At 51.8% G+C, this 13,678-nt stretch overlaps 7 protein-coding genes across 7 annotated transcripts; 3 read left to right on the top strand and 4 right to left on the bottom strand.

Moving 5' to 3' along the window:
- Nucleotides 1-141: 141 nt before the first annotated feature.
- BD324DRAFT_104894 (synaptobrevin-domain-containing protein) lies at nucleotides 142-1,497 on the bottom strand. Its single transcript, XM_022011918.1, has 10 exons — nucleotides 1,332-1,497; nucleotides 1,259-1,278; nucleotides 1,070-1,178; nucleotides 958-997; nucleotides 869-891; nucleotides 767-812; nucleotides 599-665; nucleotides 508-529; nucleotides 376-440; nucleotides 142-323 (listed from the first exon to the last, which is right to left on the bottom strand). Coding segments are annotated over exons 2-10 (399 nt in total). The 5' UTR covers nucleotides 1,261-1,278; nucleotides 1,332-1,497; the 3' UTR covers nucleotides 142-298.
- A 77-nt stretch (nucleotides 1,498-1,574) lies between these two features.
- On the top strand, nucleotides 1,575-3,005 carry BD324DRAFT_582807 (checkpoint protein Hus1/Mec3; the record flags this gene model as incomplete). Its single annotated transcript, XM_022013583.1, has 11 exons — nucleotides 1,575-1,617; nucleotides 1,656-1,770; nucleotides 1,832-1,844; nucleotides 1,898-2,006; nucleotides 2,063-2,202; nucleotides 2,262-2,366; nucleotides 2,426-2,518; nucleotides 2,558-2,642; nucleotides 2,686-2,805; nucleotides 2,858-2,899; nucleotides 2,938-3,005. The coding sequence occupies 11 exons, from the start codon at nucleotides 1,575-1,577 to the stop codon at nucleotides 3,003-3,005; spliced, it is 933 nt and encodes a 310-aa protein (XP_021869138.1).
- Nucleotides 3,006-3,044: 39 nt separating this feature from the next.
- Nucleotides 3,045-3,857, bottom strand: BD324DRAFT_105024 (cytochrome c oxidase assembly protein PET191-domain-containing protein). The gene is made up of 3 exons (XM_022011919.1): nucleotides 3,676-3,857; nucleotides 3,367-3,475; nucleotides 3,045-3,297 (listed from the first exon to the last, which is right to left on the bottom strand). Exons 1-3 carry the CDS (start codon nucleotides 3,735-3,737, stop codon nucleotides 3,178-3,180), a joined length of 291 nt encoding a protein of 96 aa, XP_021869137.1. The 5' UTR covers nucleotides 3,738-3,857; the 3' UTR covers nucleotides 3,045-3,177.
- Nucleotides 3,858-3,909: 52 nt separating this feature from the next.
- On the top strand, nucleotides 3,910-6,891 carry BD324DRAFT_633177 (kinase-like domain-containing protein). Its single transcript, XM_022016605.1, has 9 exons — nucleotides 3,910-4,491; nucleotides 4,548-4,591; nucleotides 4,631-4,794; nucleotides 4,842-4,992; nucleotides 5,037-5,698; nucleotides 5,738-5,934; nucleotides 5,986-6,384; nucleotides 6,430-6,635; nucleotides 6,688-6,891. Exons 1-9 carry the CDS (start codon nucleotides 4,388-4,390, stop codon nucleotides 6,723-6,725), a joined length of 1,965 nt encoding a protein of 654 aa, XP_021869136.1. The 5' UTR covers nucleotides 3,910-4,387; the 3' UTR covers nucleotides 6,726-6,891.
- Nucleotides 6,892-6,990: 99 nt separating this feature from the next.
- Nucleotides 6,991-10,451, top strand: BD324DRAFT_104438 (hypothetical protein). The gene is made up of 8 exons (XM_022011916.1): nucleotides 6,991-7,371; nucleotides 7,421-7,518; nucleotides 7,581-7,788; nucleotides 7,848-7,994; nucleotides 8,064-8,720; nucleotides 8,784-9,227; nucleotides 9,277-9,376; nucleotides 9,427-10,451. Exons 1-8 carry the CDS (start codon nucleotides 7,155-7,157, stop codon nucleotides 10,328-10,330), a joined length of 2,775 nt encoding a protein of 924 aa, XP_021869135.1. The 5' UTR covers nucleotides 6,991-7,154; the 3' UTR covers nucleotides 10,331-10,451.
- On the bottom strand, nucleotides 10,407-11,068 carry BD324DRAFT_652640 (hypothetical protein; the record flags this gene model as incomplete). Its single annotated transcript, XM_022018526.1, has 4 exons — nucleotides 10,407-10,539; nucleotides 10,599-10,652; nucleotides 10,709-10,782; nucleotides 10,844-11,068. 4 exons carry the CDS (start codon nucleotides 11,066-11,068, stop codon nucleotides 10,407-10,409), a joined length of 486 nt encoding a protein of 161 aa, XP_021869134.1.
- Nucleotides 11,069-11,405: 337 nt separating this feature from the next.
- Nucleotides 11,406-13,528, bottom strand: BD324DRAFT_652639 (hypothetical protein; the record flags this gene model as incomplete). The annotated part of the gene is made up of 7 exons (XM_022018525.1): nucleotides 11,406-11,939; nucleotides 11,997-12,311; nucleotides 12,379-12,480; nucleotides 12,546-12,699; nucleotides 12,772-13,085; nucleotides 13,142-13,353; nucleotides 13,399-13,528. 7 exons carry the CDS (start codon nucleotides 13,526-13,528, stop codon nucleotides 11,406-11,408), a joined length of 1,761 nt encoding a protein of 586 aa, XP_021869133.1.
- Nucleotides 13,529-13,678: the final 150 nt, after the last annotated feature.

Genomic DNA, 13,678 nt, shown 5'->3' with positions numbered 1-13,678 from the left:
TTCACGAGGCATGAATTGTATATACACGCGGGATGTCGAAGCTCGTCATTCCGACGTTTCTCATGCTATCGCATGCATGTATTCATCATGGCACGCGTAAGGATATTGTACTGTAAGTCTTGAAGTCGTATGGACAAGGGTGCTCTAGCCAAACGAGTATTCTGCACAACAAGAAGAGAAACGAGTCGAAGAGGCGAAGAAGGTATGTGGACTGCCAGATCGAGGCGAGACGATCAGACAGGGTAAAAGAGAGGGAAAAGGAGTGAGCACAGGCGAGGCGGTACCTAAGCAAGCACGTCTAGTTCTTGTGGTTGCCGGTGACGCTGCATCGATTAATGGATGGTACGGCAACTGGAGAACGGTGGCATCACTCACGCCTTGACGATCGGGACGACGATAATGACGACGAGGACGCAAATACCGATTCCGACTGGTGATAGGTATCATCAGCACGAGAGGTTTTTTTTCCCATCAGGTCACAAGATCGAGGCGAGAGGACTTACTTATAATCTTCATCTTGGTATCTTTCCTGTTGGCAGGGTCAATACCGCTCTCGACTCCACTCCAAAGAAGAAAAAAAAACGACGAAAGAACTCACCACCACATTTGTTTTCTGACTCTGCTGGCACCTCTTCTGAAGCCTTGCGCGGAGACGGCGAGTGTGTCTGGATGTGATAGCGTATCAGTGAGAGAGAACGTGACGGTCTGAAGGAGTGTAGACATCGCTCCATCTCTGACTGCAATGCGAGGGGTTCGCTCCACTCACCAGTCTTGTCCTGCAAAGCGTCTAATCGTTCGCCTCGTTCTGCGACCTGTAGACCGTCAGATCAATCGCCCCGACATAGCGATGCGGTGAGAGATCGCTGACCTTTGTGATGTTGTCGTGCATGACTAGTTGGGTCTATGTCAGCGGGACGCTCACAACGACACACACGCAATCTCGAAGCAAAAACTCACTCGACACGGATTGATCAATCTGATCCTGGATAGCGCGAATCTGTGGAAGGAATTGGACGACGGTCAGTCTCCATGAGTGTTTACTGAGCGCTCCTCGCTCGCTCGAGCTCGCCTTTTGCTTCTGAGCTCCTCCTCCTCCTGCACCGTTGCTTCCTCCGCTACCGTTCTCAGCGGGTCCACGAGATCCAGAAGGAATGTATGGGTCGTAAGGTTGTTCAGACCTGAGTGAAAAGGTGAGACCTGTCAGCACCAACGCCAAGACGAGGGTCGCAGACAGCACCCTCGGGCCTGCTTCACTCACATGATGTGTATTCGACTATGCTATGAATGCGCAAATTGTTGGTGATGGTGGTCTGATTTGATCAGGTCCTCACTTCTAAACTTGTGCGTGTTTTTCCCTCTTTCCGCCGCGCAGCACTGAGCCACGCCGCTCCCCAAAGAATGACGGCACCACAGCAATTCCCCCCAGCAGGTTATCACTGGTGGCTATTCCACGTCATGTCTGTTCTGACGCGTGTCACTCAAGAGTGGAGGGCGATCATTCAAAATGTCTTCAGCCTGTTACGGTCACCACAAAACGCACGGTATGGAATGAGTCGAACCAGCTGGGAGCGGACATGAGATTCAGAACACAAGTCTCGAATGTCCCTCTGCTACATAGTCAGTGGAAGCTTCACATGGAGGCTGACGGGTTGTAGAGATTGTCAGGAGCTTGGCTAGTCTAGCGAGGCTATGTATCATCCGGTTGTCGGCTGAAAAGGTCCACTTCATCATTTCGGGGAATGAGGGCAAAGATGGTGTCCAGGTATGGTCGTGAGTGAGGCGTAGGGGTGTCAGGGATGTAATTGAGTGTCTGGCTCACACTTATTCTTAGACAGGTCAAAGTGGTGAGCCTAATGTCTGTCGCACTGCCTTCCTCACTAAACCCCCCCCTTTTCAGCCTACACTTTTCACTCAATTCCGGATAGAATCTAACAATGATAATGAAATATGGCTCGAGATCAACCTTGACGCCTTACTGAAAGTGCTCAAAAGTGCAGACAGCTCGGGTGGGTTCTACGTGGCGAATCCTGTCACTGCGTTTGGCTTATTCGTGTTCTCCCAGCTGGTACCACCAACGAAGCTTCACGATTCAACTCGACCGCATTGAGCGATTCAGACGTCAGTATCAAGTTGAATAAACGTCCCGCAGCGTCTGGCGGTACTGGTGGTCAGGCGATATGGGTATTCGATATCAAGGGGACTGTGAGTGGATGATGAGAGAGCAGGAAGATGGGAAACGGGCTGAGCTTGATGGGTCCTAGACCGCCCTAGGCAAACTCATGTCTATCACACACGAGGTCAATGTGAATGTGTTGACGAAGAAGCGGCAAGATGAGCTCAACGAGCCAATGTGCCCTCCACCTGATGTGAGCGAGGGACCTACCTCCTGATGAGGGACGAGATCGAGCTTATCCCACTTTTTCAGGTCCATCTGGTCCTGCCTAGCTTGTTGGATCTCCGGAACATCGTCTCTAGATTGAGCCATCTCGCTGAGGACGTCAAGATGAGCGCGAATCATGTGAGCGGTACTATGAAAATCAGTAACTCACCATATAAGGACGGCGCGATGGAGCTCTCGGTTATGGATCCCCGCGTGGAAATGAGTATGAGTTGGCGGAATCTTCATAATCCCGCTGCATCCTGTGAGTACAATCGCTTGTCCAGCCTGGATCTGGCTGATGGCAGTGCCAGCCGACGGCGAAGCAGATGCTACCCCGAAAGACAAGATGTTCTCCACCACTGTGTCCATCAAAGGCCTGCTGAAATTTCTCAACTGTCATCTGGTCGGCGGGACAGCCATCGCTTGTGAGTGATGAACAATGCATACGAGGCGGACACATCTCACAGGACTGATCAGGCATCTGCGAGAAACACTGCATCATTGCGTATGTATATATTGGTGAGTCTTTGACGAGTTGTTCTCAGCTCACACATCAGGCGACGTGGATGAAGCGGGAGGAGTTCTAACCTTTTTCATCCCCGCCAAGAACTACGGAGATGATTGAGGCGGCGTTTAGTGGTACAGGAGTGTTATATGCCCCCAGCATGGTATAGATACACAGGAGGGTGCAATGTACTGAGTAGGATCTGTATGTAGGTCTCCAGACAGACTGGTGTGTATCATAATGCGTACAACAATGTATGTGCTTCCTCTCTTCACTCAACCATGTCGCCCCCTCACTTCTTCGTATCTGGCCCAATATCCGCCATGCCTGCTCCAGCTAACCCAGCCCCTGTCGCCATTTTCATAGCGTCGTCTGATAAATGATTGCCTCGGAACCTCCTGCGCATATCGAGCTGAGGACATTGGTCAGCGTGTTGATGGAAGCAGTGCACCGTATTGCCCCCCAGAAAAAGAACCCTCACCATTCCCTTTTTACAATCTGAATAATTCGCGATGAGATGTTGACACCGTAGAGGCAGTTCCTGAGGTGATCGGATACAATCCCCTACGGATTTACCACCTTTCAGGACACTGATGCACAAGGGGGTTGTCAGTGTTGATTCTTTCAAGGTACCATGATGATGAAGAGAAAGAAGAAGCAAGAAAAGCACCCGACTGGATCCAGGGGGGTCACGGACAATCGGACGAAACGGACGGATTGACACCGGGCGTAATCCGTTTGACATTGGATCCAGGACCCAGGACCACGATGACGATAGCTTTTCACTCACCAATCACTCTTCATGACACACGCAATGAGCTCATCTCTTGGTCCTTGACATGGTCTGGACATTGCCCCTCCTCAGATGTACCGAGTTGGAGATGTTCGTCTTCATACTCGAGACGGCGGCCATCTACAATTCCATAATCTATCACCATTGTTCCACCGTGGGAATATCGCCACACGCGGTTTGACCTTTTTTCTTTTTTAACTTTGTCAACAGAACTGGGCCACCTTAGCCATCATTTTATGGTGACGTTTGTTGACCTCTCTCACTCTCCTTTGTCATTCAATCTTGACACTCGACAGCATCTAGACAGTGGTAGTGAGGCATCTACTGTCCTTATAAACAGAGAAGAGAAGTCCTCTGCTTGGTGAGTGCTCAATCTCGTGGGGGGTCCAGAAACATTGTGTCATAGGTGCCTGAGTTGAAAGGCTTTGAGTCCAATGTCTGGGCGAAAAGATTGAGGACTTAGGGGGGAAGGGGAGAGAGGAAAAAGTTGAGAACGAGATCATGTCATTGGACTATGAGGACGATCTAACGTCTTCATCCTCTTGTGTCTCTACCTCGAACACTCCGTCTCCCTGACCTCGAGACAGCTCACTGACGCTCTTCATATCCGCACAAAGCGCTCATTTTGAACCTGAGCACCGGCCGTCATTCCTTCATTCAGAGCTGAACCTATCTCACACATTCCATTCTTATCACCCTCCTCGCCACCATGTCGTCGTCTATCCCCTCCGGATCGTCTCTGGTAGATCCTTCCGTCGCCTATACTTTACTAGAGAAGCTCGGAACAGGCAGCTTTGGCACAGTGTGGAAAGCGTGAGTTCTCAAACCATTCTAACGGACGCGTCACTGATGGCGGGATGGTCTTTCAGGAAACACAATGATACGGGAAAGATTGTTGCGATAAAGATGATCGGTGAGTTGCACATCTCAAATCATGTTGACCTCGCCGCAGACCTCGAATCGTCAGACGATGACATTTCAGAAATCCAAGCAGAGATTGCCCACCTTTCAGCTTGCGATTCGGAATTTGTGACGAGGTATTATGGGAGTTTTGTGCGAGGTTGGAGACTTTGGATCGTCATGGAATACCTTGCCGGAGGAAGCTGTTCGGACCTCGTGAGTATTGCTCCGCTCGACCGCCACATCTGCTGACTCGTCTGCAGCTAAAACCTGGCGTCTTTACCGAAGGTCAGATCGCCATCATCTGTCGGGAACTCCTGATGGGGTTGCTGTACCTACATGAAGAGGGAAAAATTCACAGAGATATCAAAGCTGCAAACATTCTCTTATCGGCCAATGGAGCCGTCAAGCTAGGTGAGCCAGCTGTCAATCAGCCATCTTCACTGACCCTCCTCAAGCCGACTTTGGAGTCGCTGCCCAGCTTTCTTCACACAAATCCCAACGGCACACCTTTGTCGGAACTCCCTTTTGGATGGCTCCGGAAGTCATCCGTCAAGCAGGTTACGATTCAAGGGCAGACATTTGGTCACTGGGTATCACCGCCATGGAGATGGCCAAAGGTGATCCTCCCCTGGTCGAGTACCATCCCATGCGAGTCCTTTTCCTCATCCCAAAAGCAAAAGCTCCGAGACTGGACGAGAATGAAGGGTGGTCAGCAGAGTTTCAAGACTTTATCAGCTGTTGTCTGCAGAAAGATCCCAAGGACAGGGCAACTGCAAAAGACCTTTTGCAACACAAGTTCATCCGCTCTGCTCGGTCAACATCTCGACTGGTGGAGCTCGTGACGCGGTACAATGCTTTCCGGGTCCAAAGCCCTGCCAAGAAATCGACACCATCCAAAACGTTGTCAAAGCAGGCCGGTGGCGGAGACTACGGTACTATCACCCCCGGGACGATCAAGAGTGAATGGAATTTCGATGAGACTATACGTATGACCGTCAGAGGCGCGCCGGTCGAGCTGGATTTGACGTCCATGTCGGATGATGACGATGAGTGGGATCTGGCAGAAGGGTCTGGAACAGCGAGAGTCAAGGGGACTGTCAGGGCGAATTCAAGAGCGGTGCGTCAAATGAGACTGCTTGAGCTGATTATCCCGCAGACATCGGAAGTATCTTTACCCGGCTTAGACGCTTCTTCACAGACTCACAGTGTCGACTCACTCCCCATCACACCTGGTTCCAGTGATTCCGAAGATGCAAGCTCGACGAAGAGCGGTACGCCTGGAAAATCGACCTGGAGACAGCGCAACGACCGAGAGAGGGGTACGGTCATGCGGATGGATGACGTTGGTGATGGGTATGTCGCGCTGCGAGACGCGTTAAAGCCTTCGCTCACGGAGTTTTGCAGCTACTCGACCGTTCGACCTGTAAAGAAGGTTGATGAGATTGCGTCGAGTCGCGCATCCCAAGAGTTCATCGGTACTGGATCAGTGAGAAGAATTCCAGATGCTGGACCATCCGCAAAGGTCACCACGGCAAAGAGCCCCGCCAAGCCGCGCAAAACGCTCAATGCCAAGGGTCGTGCAGGCCAGGTTTTGGTAGAGGAAGTGGTTCTTGGAGTTCTCGATCAGGTACGTGGCCTAGGGACTCGTGACATTAACAAGGCCTATCAGGTATCCACTGTCAATCACGATGCCTCTGCTGTGGAGGCTGTGAACACGGTCCGTAAAGGATTTGCGGATCTCGGTACAGCGGATCCAGAATTGGCTTATAGGGTAATCATGGACATACTCGGCGGCATCCAATCGTGAGTCCATCACCGTGATGGGCTGCCACTGACGCACAACTCCAGGAGCGAGACAGTTCACGCTCAGATACGTGATATGACCATGGCTGCGATGGTCGACCGTTCAAGACCAGGAGTGGCGCCACACATCCGCCGAGAGGGAGGTGCCGACAAGCCCTCGGGCGTAGAGCTTAATGACCTACGGGGCAAGAGACCCTCTGACGATCTCATCAAGGACAGAAGCCCGCTCGCGGACATGCTGTACCTACGCTGTGAGTCGTATCCGTGCTTGTTCTCCTCGCATCCGCTGATATGCATTTGCAGGGCTGGATGGGATCAAGCTGAAATGGCCAGGATCATAGGTCCTCCCGCCTGCCCGAGATAATGAACTTTTACGATACTCTCACGAAACGGCGTCGTTTTTTCCCTCGCATAGCACCCGAGCATGTCTCACATAATTGCGATCCTGTCCTTGTTGCCATCTATCTCATTTCCGCTGTCTTCGTGATGCATGATGATGTGTGCCCCTTCTCGCGCCGTGGTTCGGAAATCGGATTCGGGTTCCAGGTTCGGGAAAAATCAATCAGCTGAAGTGCCGTTGAAATTTTGTTTACATCCTCTTTTCGTCCCCAGTGAGAGTCGTCGAAGGCCCAGTCAGCAGCGGAGCCAGGCGAGCATATAGCAGCTAGTCTTGCGAAATGATTGAATGGGGTTTATCCGATGTTTGGAGTACATGAGGCCGTCCATTCGCCTTGTATCCCCCCTTGCACTCGTCTTTTCATCTGGCCTAAATGTCATTTCCCGCTTCGGTCCATACGGTCCATCTGACACGAGCACGAGGTGGTCGACCACGGAAAGAAGGCTCTGGAATTGATAATGGATCCCAAGACCAGTATGATCTCGGTCCCGGAGGACCTGTATTGGATTTCGGAAGAGACGGAGGAGCTCGGCTGATCCAACAGGGCAAGAGGTGGAGATGGGTTTGGGCAAACGAACCAGATGGAGAGGGTACGTATAGGAAAGACAACAATTACTCATCTGCTGAGTCTTTCTGCAGATAAATTGGAGCTGAAGGAGGATGCGAAACTCTTGTACCCGGGGACTCGTCTTCTTGATCCACCAGCCCCTCCTCATCAAATCGTATTGGATTCAGCGGTGAGCCAAACATGCGCCGCAGACTTAAGCAACCCTCGTTGATCGATTAATTCTCGGAACAGAGACAATACCTCGAAAAGACCTGCCCCGACATAGTCCTTGGAGAAGTGGGTATACCACCAGAGATCCAACACGAAATTCAACATGGTATGGACTCCCTGCAAGACGATATCTACAAGGGTAAAATACTGGAGCTCGTTCATAATCCTCGAGCGAATCTCGGTCGAACTGTCATGTGTTTTCCAACCGGGCAACTCGGGAGTCATCTCAGTGTGTCCTACAATTTCTTCAGAGATGACAGGAAGCCCAATGCTGATCCGTGATGTCAGATGTGTCACCTTTTCTACCTCCGTCCAACGCGCCGGTCTTTGGACGCAGTGACTGTCGATTCGTGCCTAGAGCAAGGCCCGCTCTACGATTCCCGAATACAATATTGCAGATATGCTCCTCACCCATCACTCAGCCACGTCTTAATCGTGAGTAGGGACTGCTGAAGGTCCGCCAGCTCCGAGAGCCAGCTGACTGATCCTTGTGTCTTCTCTAAGGCGACGCTACAGTCCTGGGAATCCGACTCCATTCCTTCACACACCTTGTCAAGCTCATACCAAATCCTTCGTACCTTGGAGACCCGGATGATCCGGCGTGCTACGCCGAGATCATGGCGACTCTATCCAGTCGTGAAACAGGAGGCAGACGACACGTCGATCTGGTGCTGGATCCTACTACTTGGTCACGAGCTCTGATTGTCGATGATAGCGGTGCCGTCTGGTTCTGGTGGGAGGAGCGTTCAGAGTTGGCGGAAAAGGTCGTCGTGACGTACCGGACTCGGCATGTACGTAACTCAGGAGGCAACGAAACAGACGGCTCCAGTACGAACGGTTGGTATAATGTGGCCTTCGGAACTCGACCGGGCACTGCTCTCGTGGTGTCTCGAAAACAAGTCACACTCCTCGACATTGAGTCAGATAAGCCTGTTGATCCGATCATACTGATCACTTTGGAGGGTCAAAGAGAATTCGTCGGTATCGAGAAGACTGCCATGATTCGAGGGGTGACCTATACGCTCCTCTGCACCACAAAAGAGATCATGTTGATTGATGATCATGCCATTGGGCCACCGGTCCTGTCGTTGATGCACAACTATGGATCAGGACAGCAGAAGGATCTGGAAATGTCATTCATCCGGTCAGAGGACCATGGCGGTGAGTCACGGTCCGATGATGTTGCTGGTGAGGACACAGCGCTGAAGTGTGTCCTGGTTGCAGATTGCACTTTTCTCTCATCTAGGTCGAATCCGCTCGTCATGGTCTTCAGGCTATCTTTCGATCCACCCGTTCGTTCCTTGACCACTCCATACAGTCTTCATCTCCCGCTCTCGTCCATGGACAAACCTCTCCAATCCTTCAATATCATCCGTCTGTCTCGCTGGCGGCCACATCGAAGATCTCATGCTCTCCTTGGTATGTCTTGTGATGGCTCACTCTGGGCAATGCCAGTTCAGCCGTCCAAGGAGAACACATCGAGGTCCAGTTCGACACGGCAGTCATCTCCGCTGGAGTATGTCGAGCTTAAGGTTGATTGGGACCCGGAGATCAAAGCTCTGGCAAAATCCCGCGAAATCGAAAGCACCGCTGAGACCTGGAACAAGATTGGGCATGGCCGCGGAGTCACTCGATACCAGTCATACGACGCACGATGGGCCTGGCTGGGTAAGTTGTCCTGCCTCCGATGAAATTGACTTAATGATTCATTTGCCAGAAATCAACATGGAGCCTTTTCCTCAGACGAATTTTCATCTACGCGAGTTTGAGCAATATCTCAGGGAAATCGAAGCGCCTTTCGAGCAGTTCATGACAGCGTGAGTCTGCACATTTGCGTCCAAAGTGTAACCATCCTCATGTCACTTAGTGGCGACCTCGCTCAAGGCCTTTATCGGAGGGCTAAATCAAAAATCCGATGCAGCTCGCTTCTTCCATTGCCGCTTGTCGAGCGTCCAGCCGAGCTCGACCGATTAGCTCAACTAGACTATGCTCGACATTTCAATGTCATTGCCTCTCGCTCATCTGCGAGCCTGGCCGAATTACAGGCTCTTTTCCCGCATCTGTCACCAAACGTCGCGTACAGGAAGCGACATCGTGCGCATCTGCTCCGTCTGGCTTTGGATTTAGCTCTATCCAAGATCATACTACACACGGACGACTTTGGGACCACGAGCCTCGACTCAGCACAAGGCACGTCAGACACAGCGGAGGATGATGATGTCGCTCGTGCCGCGGGCCGATTGACATTGAGCGATAATGACCCACCGTCAATAGCTTTCTCAATTCTAGAACCAAAGCTTGAGCGAGCGGGGTCAGTCGAGCCAGGAGCGGATACAAGCTCCACGGACATTCCTGGAGAGATTCCAACCGTCGAGTCGCTTCAGACCATCACAGCTAGGACCCTTCTTGCTGAATGGACTTCAGCAGATCCCAAAAGTTACACATGGACCCCTTGGCGAGATACTAGAGAGTCATCGACGAGCTCGATCAGTCGGCCCGTCAAACCTCTGCCCTCGCCTCGGGCTACAGGCCAACAGAGCGGAGTGGCATTTGGATCCTCATCTCAGCCTCCTTTACTTGCTGGTGCTGGCTCTGTCCCCATACTTCGGGTCGCCCCTCCAGTCACGTATATGACTCAAGTACCGCCTTCTTCCTCCCAGGACCCTATGCCTTTCGCTCAGACCCAAGTCGAGCGAGGACCCTTCGGAGCGAGGTCAGGCGGTGGCGGGATTGGTAAGAAGAAGGCGAAGAAACGCGTTGGCGGGTTCTAGCGCCTGGTACCTGATACTCGGTCGTCAAATTTACATGCGTCAAGTATGCCTTTTGGTCACTACCTTTCCCTCTGCCTCATTGAACCACACAAAGGCCTTCATCGACCATGGTCGGCACCTCTTTGGTCTCTTCTGGTAAAATGTTCACCATCCTGGCGTGCAGGGGAATCATGACACCCCCCTGAAATGATGTTCCGGCCGGAAAGTACCTGCAGGCTCGGTCAGCTTAGCTCGTTGATGGTATGGTAGTCAGATGGAGTGATCTTACCCTCCATACTTCAATACCGTCATATCCGGTAGAGATGCTCCAAGCGGCAAGATCCTGGGAGATTATGAGGTGAGCTATGACGTCCCTCTCACGGCCTTGCATCCACTTACGAACCCGCAGGCACAAAAAACCCGTCCTTCGCTTTGCCGGCTTTAGTCACGTTGGCCAAACACGCATCATCATTCTGAGCACTGTCAAATCCCGACGGGGAGGCAGGCAAAATCGGCTGTGAACAGGTTGCTTACAAACTCCACCAGAGCCCATTCAGGCTTCCATTCACCCTCTTTGAACCACTTGCTCTCAAGTTCGCCAACCTCTACCAGCTCCTCGACCGTATCGGGAGCTGCCTTTTTCTTGTACGCTTCCAACTTTTCAGCCTTGGCCTTGGCGGCTTTCTTCTTCTTCTCTTGAGCCGCTTCAATGGCTTTCCGCTCCGATGATGAGACGCCAGGCGCGGAGGACGAAGGCATGGCGAGAGATGATGGTTCAACAGTCGGTTAGCGTAGCCTGCCAACGGTCAGCATCGGTCGCAATACTCAATGGGAGGATGAAAGGAGCCTCTGCCATACCACCGAAACCCCTGTCCCATCCTTTGACGCTCGTGGAGATCTACGTCGATCGGTCCGAATCTGTTTGCATTTATCATATGTATCGTATATGCATGGTATGTGGGTGGAGCCCTGTCGATTTGGTGATTGAGACGATGATTATTCTATGACATATGATGCTGAGATTCATGGGGCCAAAGATTTATCACTTAGCGACCCTTGCGTAGAAAGAATAGTAATATCGCAAGCTGGGGGACCGCTACTGCGCAGATTTGTGCTGCAGATCTCCCTCATCTTCCTTTGGACCTGCTCGTCTAGCCACGATGGCAGCTGGCGAGCTCAGAATCAAGCGATGGTCTACACTACTTCGACGAAGTGGCGATAAATCGAAGGCCTCCAGAACCGCCTCGGTACTCCGTTGTCGAGCTGGTACAGCAGGTCCAGTTCGCATTGGCGTCATTGAATCGGATCTCCTCCTTTCGACTTTACAGGGTGAAGGAGGGTCTAGTCCAGGTATCGGAGCCATCCAGAACAAGGTGGAATCACGCATAGAACCTTGAGAAGTAGTTTGGCCAGTATCCCAACTGGTCTCTGCGAGTTTAGATTGAGATGTAGGATGGACGTAATGTGTTATCATCGCTGGCGTGGCGGGCGTAGGGGGTGTAGCGGGTGTCGCAGGAGTAGATGGACCTGCTTTGTCGTATATGAATGAATTATTGGAATCGGAACGCAGGAGAGACGGAGGGTGGATGTTGACGGATAGGTAGGGTGGCTTATGGCCATCTGTATTGGGCTACAAAGGCACGGCTCGTCAGTTTTAGGTGGTCGTGGACATTAGACGACTCCTCACATGGTCCTGCTGTCTGCTGTACTTGCCAGCAGACATCCGATGCAGATCTGTCCTCACGTCGTTCGATTCTTGATGCATGGTCGTAGACCATGGATACGGTCGACGAAATCTGGATCGCCATGTAGAGCTCGTCGGGAACCGGCTCTGAGGATCTGTACGTGATGTGGATCGTGCGCTCAGACCAGCTGGCGGATACGCGGAGAAGGTGGAAAGGTGGATCGTCGGGAGTTGGATGTTTGAAGGGGTGGAAGCGGGTTCGACGATATGAGGTGCAGAGATGGCGAGAATGAGTGTGATGGCGTAGATCTTGGGGAGCTGAGGTTGCAAATGGTGACCTCAATCAGTTGACATTCTTTCGAGCGTATGCGTCAATTCTACTCACCGTTGATGCGGGGAGATAGGTCCAGGGAACGGCAAACTTGAAGCACAACAATTGGGAAATCTGCAAGACGGTCTGAAGCAAGCCAGCGTGAAAGATGACGAACTGGTGGAGCGCGACTGTTGTTAGCCAACGAACGGCCTGTGAGACCTCATCACCATTCAGCTCACCATTAGACGCTGCACTATCCTGCCCGCTGTGCCCCCTTGCACTGATGAAGCGAGCTTGCGTCGAGCCCACCAGAGCTGCCCGGTGAGAACGACAGTGATGAGGACGTCTGCGGTGACGGCGCAAATGGTGTAGGTCAGGCCTGCGTGGTAGATTCTGGGGGCTGGTGTCAATGTTGGGGGAAAGGGGGAGGGGGCAGTTCTCATGTCGAAGGGATGTTTCACTCACTTGGTGCTACCCGAGGTCGATGGAGCCAAGTTTAGCAGGGTTTTTGCCGAAAAGGTATAATATGACTGCATGAATGACCCAACGCACTCTGCAACCATGAGGCAGACAATGACCGCCGCAAAAACATATCGAAGTAACGATCTCGACAACCTAGGCCAGAGGACCTCGGAGACTGTCAAGAATTTAAAGGCTCGAACTGTGAGAAAGGATTGGTTGACAACTGTCGGTATCAAGTTGAGAACGTTGAGAATCCAGCTTCCGACTTCACTGACATTATAGAGGTAAAAGAGTTCCAAGGCGTGTGCAGCGAATATCTGAAAGCCGGTCAATGAGAGGATAATAATGATCTAGAGCATAAAAACTCGCTCACGTCGTACGAGCGAGCGAGGGATATACCCGCACAGGCGAGCGTGACCCCCAACGTGATGAGTATCAAGCGACCTTCTGTCCGTCGTGCTGGACTACCATTGATAGCTTCCGCTGTCAAGCTAGGTCGAATATACACAAAATAATTGATAGAAAGGACCGAGATGACGCCAGTGAAGAGCATCTCTAGCATGAAGCCAATAATGAAGGGTCCAACTGGGATCGCATAAGCTTGACAGTGAGCTACATCGGACGACTCACCGACATCCTTCATCTCAAAGACAATATCTGTCCCGGGAATGGAGAATTTTGATCCTGTGTATCCAGGGATCTTCGACACGGGCAGAGGTCCATCTGAAGCGATATTTAGGGGTGAATCGCCGACAGACATGGTGAAGAGGGACAGTGTCACAGACACATGGGGCGATCAAGTTTTCAGAGTCTGAGTGAAATATCGAAGTCTTGGGTCATATGAACGATGAAGACCCCTCGTGTATACTGTCGCAGTCCTGGTCGTCTTTGTCGTCACAGATACGCAATT

The sequence above is a fragment of the Kockovaella imperatae genome (assembly GCF_002102565.1).
Source record: "Kockovaella imperatae strain NRRL Y-17943 chromosome Unknown BD324scaffold_12, whole genome shotgun sequence".
NCBI lineage: Eukaryota > Fungi > Basidiomycota > Tremellomycetes > Tremellales > Cuniculitremaceae > Kockovaella > Kockovaella imperatae.
Note: the sequence above shows the minus strand (reverse complement) of the source record. Positions and strands in the feature narration are given on the sequence as shown.